A 14,503-nucleotide genomic window follows, 5' to 3' on the forward strand; every position below is an offset into this window, starting at 1 on the left:
AAATCATAGTGGGTTTTTTATTGCAGTATTATATGAATCCGGAAGACTGTGTGTATCTGTCTGTACATTTAAACCATTTTCTTGTCTCTTGATGAAAAGCATTTCAGAAATTCGTCTTTTATATAAAAATCTTTCTCCGTCTAAAATTTGAACGTTATTCCAATCAAACTCAAAGCTAATCTGCATTGGTAGAAATGTGTGTGAGTCTCTGTACGTCTCTCCGGTTAATAAGAAGTAGTGGCTCCCGCGAGGCTCCTACTCAAACTTTATCAATACAGATAACACGCGAGCCGCGTCGTGCTGAAAGTTTCACGCGTCGTAGCTGTAAATGCCCAAAGTTCTATCGCTCAACGCACTACGACATAACGGGCTAGTTAAAATATATGTAATTAAAGTTCATAGACTCGATAACGGTTGCAGCTTCGATATCTCACGCATCTGATCTAGATTCGTTTAAAACGGTGCTTCTCGCGCGATTACAGTTTCCTCAGGGCGGTAATCGCAACGAGAATCGTATTTTCATTTTTAATTAATGCAGGCGAGATGCAGAGACGAAGCTCTCCCGTCGCCTCGGAATTCGCTGATTAAAATTGAACGCTCGGCTGACAACGGCAGCCGTGGAGTCGCGAGGAAAGCTGCGGGTCGTTAGTTTAATATAAATTGAAAAAGGGAACGGAAGTGCCATGTGCTCGGCAGCCGAAACGTGCGAGCGGAAGTACACACATCGTTATTCGATACAAATAGATAAATTAATCGATTATGTACAAGTATGAACAAGGTGTACAAGCCGCGGCAGTGACGTCGGTGCGCTCGTATGCGCGTTCGAGGTGGCCCGACAGGTGAGCCGCGCTCGAGCCACTCGTTTCGCTCTAATCTCGCTAAACCCTCGCGTGCGCTAAACCCTCGCCATTATCGTCGGCGGCAACGCGTCGCGTTGCTTTCGTATAACGAGAGGAAGGAAGCGGAGCCTCTCAGAATGTTGACAGCGAGCGTTCAACAACCGTCCGGTAGACACCGCTCGCCCGGCGTAACAATAATGTCGGAGCACAGCTCCGAGGAAAACAGCATTTATATATTATCACATAATTTCAGGCTACTGAAGTCTACATATTATCCACCGCCACCCTCTGTCGTGGTATCGCTAAGATGAATAATTAAGTTGGCCTAAAGTCGGCTATCGCTTTAAACTTGGTCAGTATCTCTAGCTGAAATTTTCCCCTCGTCGGCCGAGGCCGCGCCTCGATGCGAGCTCGTCGATCGGTAAAAAACGCATTCCCCATCAGGGTATTTCCCATCCACAACTCAGAATTTTTCTAGAACTCGTCGGGATCTTTCGAGCCTACTCGACCAATTGGAAATTCAGCCAAGTTCTCTTCGCACTCGCTCGCGTCGAGGCGCGACCCGAGCGCAATGCAGACGTCCGACGTCCGGAAGAAGTCTGCGGCCATGATACGAAAAGGAAATCCTCGTGATTAATCCGGTACCGCTTTTCTCTCTCTATAGTTTTTGTTGTTTTTTTTTTACGAAACAATAACAGTCAGCGCAATGAAACGGTCTGCTGTAAACCGATCGGATCCTATTAACAATACCGAACACATGTAACTGGTAATACATTCGTATGACGCATGTAAATGTAATTCGAAACTTTTATTCGCTGTCGGCGAGGTATAATCGACTACTTTTGGCAGTAAACGATAGGTGGTAACGTTGAAGTTTCTCGCGTCACCACGGCCGCAATATAGCACGTCACATTGCGTGAAATATTTAACATCTCTCTCGATCGACGTCTTGATTCGTCTAGTAACGTCGCGACGACTTGTGCGCGTCGACCATTCTCATCTATCTATCTTACAGACAATCTCTCTGTGCGAGTACGTCACGCGCGCCCAGGAAAAAAAAACAAGGAAAAAGGAAAAGTACGGAGCGCGAGACGAGACGAGGAGGAGCTCGCTCGGCTCTAAAATTGCTTGTCTACTCTTATTCTCAAGAAGAACTAATGTCTTTAGCGCTAACACGTTGCGCGCGACGCTCGATGTCTCGGATCCCCGAACGAGGTGTTCCTTAATTAATCGAGACGTGTCGATCGGACCGACGTGGCGCCTTGGCTAATTAATCATCGTCGATGCGAAGATCCGTTTCGCTGCTCGATCGCTCGAGCGTTATCTCGAGAAGAGCAGGCGAGACGTCTCTTGTGTAATATCAAATATAAATACTTTGCATGCCTGTTAATTGGACAAAATGTACGCGGCTCTAATGCGAGATAGTTTTGTGCTACGCGAGAAGAAATTTTTCTTGAAATTTATCCTGAAAATCATGTAATGGTGGGACAACATGGCATTTCGAACAACTTTATGAGAGGTTTTTGAAATTTTACCATACGTTCTACCAGTAAAATGTATACATGGCGTTTCGAAAAATTTTATGAGAGTTTTTTGAAATTTTACCATACACGTTCTACTAACAATTATACTCACAATTAGTATACATTTTACTGATAGATGGTAGAATTTTCAAAACTCTCATAAAGTTGTTCAAAATGCCACGTTGTCCCACAATTACATGATTTTCAGGATAAATTTGACGAAAAAACTCTCTCCGTGTAGGTGGTATCGGTAAATGAGATAAGACGACGCCGGGGCGGTCGCATTAACGTCCGTTAATTACCGTCTCTAATTGAATTGGAGGTGCGCCGGACTCTCGACTGTTAAAACGCGGTTAAGATGAAACTCATCGGCTTATAATAATTCGCTATAATTGGCCAACAACTCGCATTATCGACCTGCCCCGTCGCATCGTGTGCTTTACAGCGTTCTCGGCATTGCGCCAAAACGCGGCGATTCCTCGGCCGCGCTAATCGTCGAGGTTCGATCAAGGCGCAGCGTCGTCCGATCGTCACCAAGCCGTTCTATCATAATAGCAACATACTACTAGGATTTTATTACTTATTGTCCTCGTTAAAGTAGTTCGCACTTTAGTTCTGTAGCTTACGTTACGCTCTCCTCTCTCTTTCTTTTTTCTCTCCTCGTTTCGAGATGACTTTCGGGCAGCTCGACGGGGAATCATTAAAACTTTCGCGTGGATGGGACGTGTAACGGTACTTGGAGAAGTAATAAGGCTTCGCGCGAGAATAATAAGATCTTGCGCGCGAAGATAACGAAAGTATCAGGGAACTCGAGAGCTTCCGGTGCCCGCCGGTTATCGCGGCAGTGATTATTTCGATGTCTGCGAGGTGCGATCGAGACTTGGGCGAAAACTCGATCGCGACGGTCTAGACTCTCACGCGTCCGCTAAAAATTGACAGTGAGAAACAAGTGTCTCGGGATACTTCAATTCCAAACGATTCCTTTTCTCATTTTACAAGACGCGTCAGTCTCTTAAAATTGAAGGAAACATGGCAGTATATCGTTACGAAAGTTTATTTAAAAAAGTAGACGTGGAGGACCGCGCGCGCGCCGCGTGTCGTGTCCTCGATGAAAAGTTACGCGCAAACGTCACGCCACGTCGCCGAATTAATCCGCCGTTACACGTTTTACTTGGCGCTATTGCATCCCGACACCGGGTGGGACACCGTCGACGCTTGCGACCCCGAGCACGTCCCAGTCGCTGCTTTACAATTCGCGACGTCCCCCTGTAATCAGATCGCCCGACTCTCTCGCCTCCAACTCACCTGTCATTATTCTCTGAATTTAAAACGAGACCCATCGGTCCGTCGACCGACCGGGAACGAAAGCGTTCGTTCGACAAAGAAAGAAAAAAAAGAGGCGTTCTCCAACTCGCCATCGAGTCATCGAGCATCGAACGCGCTTTCCCGATTATGGATGAGCTCCGGTCTTCCCACCTAACGTCCCGAATCTCTCGCACACGACAGTTCTGCGCGTTACGCGGAGGCGGTGCCGCAGATCCTCCAGCGACGGCCGACCCGGCGACTCGTTCAGGAGAGCAGGGCCGAGTAGAGGCCGGCCGCTGATCCGCGGAGGATCGCCGGGAGCCGCGCCGACGACGGCCACGTGGACGACGGCGATCGTCACACAGTGGTGACCCGGTCGACCTCGACGTAACGCACAGAACTGTCGCTGTGTCAGCATATCACTTCCTTCCCGTCGATTATCGCCGTCTCGGAGGAGATGCTCTTCAGACGGTGCTGGGATATCGAGCGGCGGCCGCGCCGCCGGCAGGCCCGCCAGACAATGAAGCAGGAGACACCGAGGACGGTGAGGATGACGAGCGCGCCCAGAGCCAGCTGCAGCGGCGGCAGCTGCAGCAGCACGGAGCAGTGCGTGAGGGCCTCGTCGTAGCCGGACGGGCAGTGGGACACCCCGTCGCACCACAACGAGGCGTTTATGCAGGCGTCCAGCTCCGGGCACCGCTGCTCGCAGTCCCGCGACATTTGTAGGCCCGCCGTTGACGTCACCGACGGTCTGCGGGTCAGAGCAAGGATCGATAGAGTCACATTGTTCCGCGCTGCGTAACGAACGCAGCTTTCCTCGTCGGCCGGTCCCTCCTCCTCCTCCTCCCCCCCCCCTTCCCCCGTTCCCGCCCGACAACCGCTTAATCGAGGACGGGTCGTTGGATATTAATTAAAGTGTTTTCCAGAGAGACACCCGAGTGGTGCTCTCGAACGGTCCATCATGAGCCATTGTACCTTTACGCGGCTGTAAATCAGAAAGCGCACGAGATCCCCTGGCATGAATAATAATAAGTAAAGATGTATCTTCCGGGAGGTGGGCGCTAAGACGTAATATTATAACTTCCGTACGGGAAAAATAACGGGGGAGGACGAAACCAGGTTTCGAACCTGGGAGATCTTTCCGTTTATTCTTCCGACTCTGAAGGGACATTGAACTGGAACTCACCGATTCGCACCTAACTTTTTTCCGCGTTAGTTCGACCCTACCGGAGGCCAGTAATATCCTTCTGAATTTAAAATTCTCTCCGTGCATAAGAGCCTCTCGTATTTACGTGATTAAGCACGAACTCCTATATTCGACTCTAGCAGAGTCGAACTGACTCAGAAAAAAGTGTGATGCAAATTGGTGAGTTTCAGTTCGATAGTGTTCCCCTTGAACCATCTCCAGGTTCACACTCGATACCTTTCTCGCTTGCCTTTTTACTGAATAAAGCAGGAACAATAAGCTAGCAGCGCGACTCCAGACCTCAGATCGACTTATCGAAGGGAAAAGGAAGATTTGCAATTATTCTTATTAGTTTGCTGTTTAGCAATGTGTTAACGAAGAACCTTCATTCTCGATAGTTCATATAATGCTTCGTAGAATTTCTGGCAGTGTCCTATCGCGTATTTTTCCCCGTAGACTTGGGGTTATCAATTATCAAGAGCATTTGTAGCGGACTAAACGTTGGGAAACTTTAGCTATACATTTCACGTATAGTAAGTTAGCGAGGGGTCTTTGCAACTTTCCGGGAGAGATGCAGATACACCCGCGTGAATCTATTAAGACAATCTTCGTTTCTACGAGATTAATTATTCCGCGCGAGAGATTGCGAAAGTTATAGATAAATTACGGCTAAGTTTAATGAAGGTTTCGTTTTTTCTCTCTCTCTCTCTCTCCCTCTCTTTACGGAGGTCGCGTTCATAAAGACTCTATTAATTACGGTCTTTACCGTGCCCCGTTATCAGGAGCACTTCCAGTAGTTCCAGTAATACTTGTAATTGACATAATATCGGGTATATCGGGGACTTTTCGTTTCGTACCCCTTCCTTTCTCCATTTTATTCCCGTAGAAATGCCGTCGCTACGAACCTTCGGGTGAGCTCGAGCCACGTGACCGTGTAGGAAGCTGCTGGCTCTTTCACGATGAACTCCACGGCGATGGTCCGGATCGGATCCTGTCCCGGCGCGAGGATCATCGCGTTGCTGCTGACGGCCCAACCGTCGCTGAACACCTCGACCACGTGGTGCCTCACGTCAGCAGGTGGTCTCGGGCACACCGACACGTGAATCGCGCCGCCCGTATGCACGATGATGCGATTCTTGGTCGCGCACTTGGTGCTGTTCGATACGATTATACCGTCCATTTTCACGTATAAATACTGCCCCGGGCCGGGATCGATCAGCCACGGCTGGTTCTCGCAATTTTTCTGCCGGTGAAGAGAAGCGTCGGGATGAAGTATAACCGAGATAGACATTTAAAAATCGGTTATTAAAACGTCCGATCTGAAATATCCCTCGTGATTCTATTTCGACGTTTTTAAAAACTGAAATCTCATTTTCGAAAAATTACACGATCAATTATAGCAAAAACCAAACTATGTTACTTGACATAATGAAAACCTCTTCCATGTGTCGCAAAATGGTCCCTTTCGGACGTGATTTATCTTTTTGCAAATACTTTCCGTTTTTTTCCCCCTTTCAGATCAACGGATAAAAATTAGACGACGGCTTTTAACGGCCCTGCATGCAAAGCTTCCCACGTTTACCTCGTCATCGTCGATCGGTGGCGTGTATTTAATTTCGCCGGACGGCCCCCTGACTCTACGTTTCTGCATGCAAGGCGTCGTCTTGACGAAGTCCCAGGTGCCCTCGAAGAAGAGATTGTTGTAATCATCCAAGGCGTCCATGGATAGAACGGCGAAATGTACCTCGGCGATATTAGAGGTAGATTTGATATTGATGGGTAGCGATCGATTCGAGCAGAGACAATCTCGCTGGATGGGCGGCGCATTTGGCCAGGGTAAATCGAGCACCTGTAAACAGACAGTAGAGAGACGCCTCTGACCGACTTAATCCTCGAAATAGTACTTTCAATTTATCGTCTATTGTTTTTTTATCAATATGTTTCGCGGCTGAAAAAACGATTTTCGATAAGCCTCTCGTTTTTTCCCCCGAAAAATGCTTCGCAGTGGAAATCAGAGCCCGATGGGTATCCTCGAAAATGAAATCTCGAACCGGCAAGTTGAATTTGCGATTCTAACACCACGTTCCGTATTCAATCTCGTACTCGCTTGATTAAATATCGAGTTAATAAGGTCGATCGCGCGGTACGTACCCGAGTCTGATTCGCGCCGGTATCGACTATTTAGAAACTTTGAAGCCTGTCGGTTCACTTCGATCTACCGTGCTTGGATTCGGAGATTGCTGGTACTTGCTATCGCAAAGCCACCGTTAATTACTCGACCAAAGCCACCTGTTAGTGCTTCCATATAACTTCCATTGTATCCGTAAGTTCTGTCGCTGATGATCATTTTCCAGCTTAGCGTCTTCAAGATAATTCATCGAAAGCATTGCTCCAAGTGTTCAACGCGATACAAAACTTCCCCTTTCCTTTTCGCGTACGTTTCGCGATGCGGAGCGCTCGAATAAATGGGTCCAATGACGCATACCGATGGCAAAATTTAATTTTCGCACGAGGGCAATAGATCGCACAATAGGTTTGGCGCGGGACTAATTGCAATTACCGCAAGTTTCAATTACGCACCTTAACCGAGAAGTTCTCGGAGTCGACACAGAGCAGCCTATTGAAATCGGAGTTGCCGACGCTGCGGCAGGTGCGATTCCCATTGAGGAGCTTGTTGAACCTCAGTTTCACCACCTCGTCATGTTCTCCCTCGAAGCGGTACACGCAGCTGCAAAACCAGTTCTGGCCTGCACTTTCAGCACTTAATCGAATCTACACGCCTCGCCGGCCAGGCAAAGGAGCCCGGTTCAGTGATCGATACCGCGGGAAGATTACGAGGAGCGTCGAAGGTTGTACGCTCGTTAATCGGAAAGCGGCCGAAGTGATCCTAGGAGTGGATCATGGCAACGTGCAGCCATCATTGCCGCGTTTCCCAGTCTCTTTTCGGATATCGCGGTTGGATTATCCCGCCGGAGAACATTCCTGCCTTTCATTACTTAGATGGGGAAATGAATCTCTCGGCGAGTGCAAGTAGCGGTATTAAAAAGACCAAATAAAATCGATTTTACCGTCAACTAATACGGAAATGATTTAGCGGCTCGGCGAGCGAGTTTATCTGCGTGAAATTTTTTATTTAGGAAATTTAGTCGCGTAAATTTATCTTCTGGTATCGGACAATTCTTTTGTTACAGCTGGCACTGCGATACATTTCTAAAGCGCTATGTAACAGAAGTGACGAGTAAGCTGAAAACGCAGCCGTGTCTTGCCGAATGTTACGACAGAAATTCTGATTTGCTGGCAAGAAGATCTCGGTTTAACGGCGCGAACTTCATTTTACGATTGTCGTAAAGCCGCATCTAACTGATATTTTATCGGAATTGTGCAAGATTCGATTCTGCGGATGGTAGTAAAGGAACGCGCGCGATAGTGCCGTACGGAGACCGTCAAAGACCGGGTATATGTGTACGTACCTTTCATAGATGCGTGCTCCGCGTTTTGCCGCACACATCTCGGTGAGATGCGTCTGGGCGACGTACAATAAAGTTCTCGCGAAAAGACGCTCGGGATTCGCGAAATCATTCCATTCAGATCGCGACAGGTGGAAATCGCGCGGGACGAATCATTGAAAATAGAAGCCATTGTAAATAAATTACGCGCGGAGCGAATTTTCTTGGAAAATTTATCCTGAAAATCATGTAATCGTGGGACAACGTGGCATTTCAAAGAATTTTATGACAGTTTTTTGAAATTTTCCCGTACATTTTATCAGTAAAATGTTCCCTTTCTAAAAAAAGAGATGTTACCGGCGTGAATGTCGTTAATATCGTACAGTCGACACCTCTTTTTCGCGATGCCAATTGGTTTTCTCGAAGTACGATATGCTTCACTTCTCTTTTAGATTCGTGTCATGCTTTAGCTCGCATCTGAATTTTGACAGTTGTGTAAAAATATACTTAAAGAAAGTTAGAGACTAAACCAAAAGTTAAAGAAAAAGAAGTTAAAGTTAAATATCTAATTGAGTGTAGGAGAATGAAAGAAATTCTTATTGTTCTAATGAGATACAACAATAACTAATCTTTTTAAAAAGGTATATAAGAGATTTAATTATTGACGCTGTGTTCCGCGAGCTGATTTTCTCGCTTGGCTTTCTATTGCGAGTAGCTGTCAGTGCGGGAATCATGTAAGATGTATTTTGACAGAGTGTCAACGTCAGATTACGTCCTCTTCACATTAAAAAACTCTTAATGTGTGAAGAAGATCACGAATAAATATAAATTAAAACCAAATAGCGCGCGCAATGCTGTTTCCAATAAAGTATTTAATACTAATTTAAATTAATATAAAAGTAAATAATTCCATAATTTTTGCTCATAATAAATGAAGATTTGCAATTAGTAATATACATTGATATGCATCAACTATTGAAGTAAAATCTCTAATCTTAGTAATTAGAATTCACGTAACAACGATTTTTGTTTCGAAACATTTTCTCGATTGAACAGAATTAATCGTTAATTTAATCAATACCAATAAGGCCCGGTTGCACCAACGTCACGTAATTTTAACTGTAGCTTAATTCACTCTTTGTCGCTTTCCAACTGTTTCCCTTAGAAAGAGACAAAGAGTGAAATAAGCTAAAGTTAAATCTAAGCGACGTTGGTGCAACCAGGCCTAAGTCCGCGGAATAATACGCAAAACGTAGTAACAATCGCGGAATAAAGTAATGTAAAATATTATTAAGTACAGAATTTTCCATTACGTAGACGGGCCAACGAATTCTCAACGTTTTTTTGTTGTTTTTCACTCGGCGCGGTGACGTATGATGTTTTTGCGTGTACTGAAGGTCGCTGCGTCTCACTCGCTCGCCGAACGTCGGGCCGGCAAGCAGTGGCGCGAGTCGCTCCGTGCGTCGTATTACTTTTGCGTTATCGGTTTCCAAGACTCGATCGCGATGAATGTAAGGCTGAAACGCTATTGATTCGTACACCTCTATCAGTAACAAGTAACGTTGCTTCATTAATTATTCAGTTTCTGTTTTATTTTCGGGAAAAGAGAAAGACATTTGTACGAACTTCGGCGTTCGCGCTGTAACTCGCTCTGTCGTTCTTCACGACTCGAACAGGCATTAATTGCAATAGCAATTAATGACAACTATTTATCGCTGTTTCGTTCATATAATTCACTTCGAGGATTAGATTGAATGACAATAAATATTATAAAATATCGTTTCGTTGCGGACTAATAACTACTTTACCGCAGATTATGCTTGGATTCCGATGCTCGCGTTGCGTTTTATATCGCTAATTTACCAATGATTTATCCATTATTATCCTACTCTCTCCGAATAAAAAATGCAACTTGTTAATAATATTTGGTGCGTTTCGCGGTATTTCACATCGCATACGGGAGTGCCGGAAATTTCGCGCGATCGATGATTTTCGCGAGTGAGTGTGTGAGTGCAACAAGGAAATCTGAGAGGAGGAGCAGGCCCAGCGGGCATCGGGCAAAGGCTGAGAATTGGTGAGGTAAGTGTCTTAATTTTTGATACCATTTGCTACTTGTGCAAAATAAAGCATCTGTTCTCTGTTCTTGTTTTATTTATTCGAACGATTCGAGCGAGGATTCGAATAAGTGTTGCAAAACGAAAGTATAAAATTTTGTGAGTTTATATTTAAAAGAAAGACTTTTTTAATATTCTATAATTATTTTAATAAATACCTATTTTGAAAAATGTAAAATATATTTAATAAAATAATATCAATTTTATACAATTATTCTATAATAATCATATACGTCTTTGTATTTTTACAGTTTAACGTATATACTTGACGATGTACAACTCTGCTCTTGCGGATCGTATCAGTGAGTTATAAATTACCTTTTATTTTAAATGAACATTGCGCATACAATACCTTCTTTGCAAGTATACAAATTCTTGAAGGTATACAATGCTCAACTACAAACTGCGCGCGCAAAGCTCTCGCGCAAGAAACTCTCATAAACGTTCTTCGAAACGCCATGTCCCACGATTATATTTTCAGGATAAATTTTAAAAGAAAATTCTCTCCGTGTGTAATTTATTTACAAAGGCTTCTATTGCTAGTAAAATGCATGGTGAAGTTTCAAAAAACTGTCATAAAGTTCTTCAAAATGCCGTCTTGTCCCACGATCCCACATTGAGAAAAATATCCGATTAAATATATAATCGGATAATCCAATTATATAATAACAAACGAACATATTCGATTAAATTGTATATCCGAATTATGATCGGTTTTCAATCAAATTTCATCGGATATGTATTGTACATACATAATTTAATCGGAAAAATTAACCATCGGAAACACTATTTAATTGGTTTATCCAATGGAAATTTTTCTCGGTGCATGATTTTCGGGATAAATTTTAAGAGAAAATTGCATCTTACACAATTCTTGGAATCTGAAAAAATTAGGTCTTCCGATTCTGACAATCTCGAGACTCGACTATTTATGAATGAAGCTGTGCTATCGATACGTCGCACATATCGCGCGTAATTTTTCCACAACGAGAGTACCTGATACAAGTGGTAAAGCTTATACCCGTTTAACGTGATGCACTTGATGATGTACTCGTACATACGTTTCTAATTGCCGTTTAGCGTGTGGCGTATGCGAGCCTGACCTCGTCTTTTCAGTTTCGCGGTACGCCGTTCGTCGATCGCGAAAGGGAGATAGGGAAGACTAGTGTATTTTACGACAAGAGGATTTACGACGCAATGGTTTGTTAATAATAGGCCTGTTAATAATAGGTCGTCGCGAATTGACGAATGATAACGAGTTGACGATGTCGTAATCGCGCCGTTATATCGTTTGCATTAGCTTTCACGACGGTATTCCGATATGTAATCCCATCGCGGACGATAAACTGCCGTAATATCGAACTGTCACTGCACCGCTATCAGCGAATGGGCAATTATAATAAATGATATTGTATACCGACGTAGTTATTACATAATTATATTATAAAATTCATCATAAACCAGATCTACTTAATACTGACTGTCGAAATGAATCGGAAATCTCGAACAGCAACGCGTGTTTTCGATAAGAAAATTCAAGACATGGAATGTTCTTCCCTCTCACAATCAGACGAGGGATAAAAACCGCTGGGGACATTGTGGTGTACAACTTTCGGGCATTACTAGGCATTTTTTGGGCATTAGTGGGTGTTATTTGATCTTGCTGGGGCATTCTAAAAATCTAAAAAGATAAAATAAGATAAAATAAGATAATAAAGTAACATCCACTGGGCACTAGCCTAGTAGCGCAGTGCATTGAACAAACATCAGTTACAATGATCAGTTATCCATCAGTTAGTGATCAGTTTTTTAGAGTGGGCATTGGTGTACATTTTGGCCAGCGGTTTACCCCTCGCTCTCAGAGATATCTCTCTAATTTGCTATCGTAATAATGAACACGGCCGCGTTCTTACCTTATGTTCTTTGACCCTCCGCGACCGTACAGGAATATGTCGCGCGGCCCCTGGAATTTACGATCTGGATAATGGTCTCGATTCCGACTGTAGAAAATGCGGGAACACGGTCCGCTGCCGTAAGGATCGCCGTCCTGGTGAAGATCCACGAATTCGTACAGAGCGCGGAAGTTTACGGGTCTGGAAGAAAAGCGCGACACGAGCTAATTAATTCGCGTTAGAGCATAGGAGGAAAAAGTAGATTTGTTAAATTACACAGAAAGAAATATAAGTTTGTATTTATTATATTAATCCGTGAAACAAATAGACGAGCGATAGAAGACTTGTACATACACGTATATTCTTTGCTTTCGAATCTTAACGCGGTCTTATCCTTGGGGAAAATATACCTTGCATGCACCAACGTCACTTTATTCTAAGATTTGGAAATTTCGCCGATAAAGAAATCGTGAAAACCGCTTCCAATTTATCTCGAAAATAGTCTTACAGAATGACTTGAAATTTTTATAGTCTACGTCCGATTGATAGAGGAACAAAGTGGTTCTCTGCGTTTTTCCTGATTAAAAAATAAATTACAGAGATTTTATATGATAAATGAAACTGCAATTTTTCTTTTCAAAATGAGGAAAAATGCGAAGAACCGCTTTGTTCCTCTATCAATCGGACGTCGACTGTAGAAGTTTCAAACAATTCTGTAAAACCGTTTTCGAGAAAAGTTGGAAGCGATTTTCATGCTTTGTTTTCCGGCGAAAAAGCGTGCGACGCGTCGCCTTAAAAAATTAAAATATCTCTTTCTCAACAATAAATGCGATTGTCACTATGTCGCTCCCGCGTTATGACAGATCGAAGTGTAACAGCATCGGATCAGGAAATCTTTTCCGTGGGTACGGGGACGATGGCGAGGCACGTGCGGGACTGTGTTTACGTAACAACAACAAGAGAGGGTCGATACGTGCCGCTGTCCGGCGGGTTCGGTGCACCGATGAAGATCGACGAACCCCCAGCGGATTGTGAAAGGCGGTGGGCTCTGAAGGGAGACGTTGCACCGGCCGGCCGGTCGCGGGGATGTTATTAAACCCGGTTCGAGCTTATTATAAAGCGTCGTGCGCCGCGCCGGTAGGCTTTAGCTCGCGCGGAAAGGATTAACTAGACCGTGCGATGCATCCGCATTGCACGTCACTCATCGCCGGGCTATCACGCCCGAACACCTCGCGTCCACACGGCCGATAGGCACGTGCGCGAGGGGAAAAAAGATGGGAAGGGGGGAGGGGACGACGACGACGACGACGACGACGGTGACGACGACAGGCGGATACTCCCGGACGTGGGGTGATAAACGGATGTAACGCGTGCGAAATGTGAACCGGAGTGTGTCACCCGCAGCCTGGGAGCGCCGTGGAAAAAGCCGACTTTTAATTATTCATCGGCGAATAACGCCTAGATCTAGATTTTCGCCTGCGTTGCGAGGGATCGTCGGGAATTATCGTGCGTGGAACACGACGGAGAGAACAACGGGGGCGACAGACGCAAACGCTCCGCCGATTAACGCCACAAAGACCGATGTAATCGCGATTCGATTAGCAGAGGTGAACATTTCTACGGTGTACCATACACACGCGCGGGTATTGCGCTTGATTCTTCTCATTTTTAATAATATTGGACTGGCTCTCAGATTGTCCGCTCTTTTTCCCCTTCTACCCCTCCCCCGGGTTTGTAAATTAATTATCCGAACGCAAAACATTCGAACATCCGAACGCACTCTTTCAATGAGGCGGACGAAGCATATTAATTCATTGTTTAGATTAACATTCATGAATGGACGCACAGCGCGTGGAGCGACGTGGTGAGCGCGCAGCAGAAATTGGTACGGCAAATGCCCTTACGGAAATGTAACAGCTTGGAAAAAGCACTGGGCAATTACTCGAGTTTCAGCAATTGAATTATTAGAAGTTATTGATGTGCAGTGATTTTCTAGTAATTACTTCGCTTACATTTTTATAAGGGTGTTTCTATACGGGAGGCGCGCCTCAAGTTTTTCAAGGCAAAGTCCGCGGTCTCTTCGCGTTGGCAAAATTCGCCTTTTCCCATTCGCGACACGCGAGTTCATTTAAATAATTTTTATATTTGCGGAGCAACGAATCAAGAGATAAATGTAACACCTTCCGCGGCGTCGGGGT

At 44.8% G+C, this 14,503-nt stretch overlaps 1 protein-coding gene across 1 annotated transcript in view; it reads right to left on the reverse strand.

Moving 5' to 3' along the window:
• Positions 1-2,536: 2,536 nt before the first annotated feature.
• LOC105562742 overlaps positions 2,537-14,503 on the reverse strand; it is a 52,258-nt gene continuing 40,291 nt past the window's right edge. The window contains exons 9-13 of the mRNA XM_012013799.1: positions 12,327-12,506; positions 7,434-7,581; positions 6,436-6,702; positions 5,759-6,096; positions 2,537-4,418 (exon numbers count right to left, since the gene is read on the reverse strand). Of these exons, the coding sequence (XP_011869189.1) occupies positions 4,079-4,418; positions 5,759-6,096; positions 6,436-6,702; positions 7,434-7,581; positions 12,327-12,506 (1,273 nt within the window). The 3' untranslated portion in view covers positions 2,537-4,078. The remainder of the gene's footprint in view (positions 4,419-5,758; positions 6,097-6,435; positions 6,703-7,433; positions 7,582-12,326; positions 12,507-14,503) is intronic.

The sequence above is a fragment of the Vollenhovia emeryi genome, unplaced genomic scaffold, assembly GCF_000949405.1.
Source record: "Vollenhovia emeryi isolate VEMERY1.0 unplaced genomic scaffold, V.emery_V1.0 DF939184.1, whole genome shotgun sequence".
In the NCBI taxonomy this organism is placed as follows: Eukaryota; Metazoa; Arthropoda; class Insecta; order Hymenoptera; family Formicidae; genus Vollenhovia; species Vollenhovia emeryi.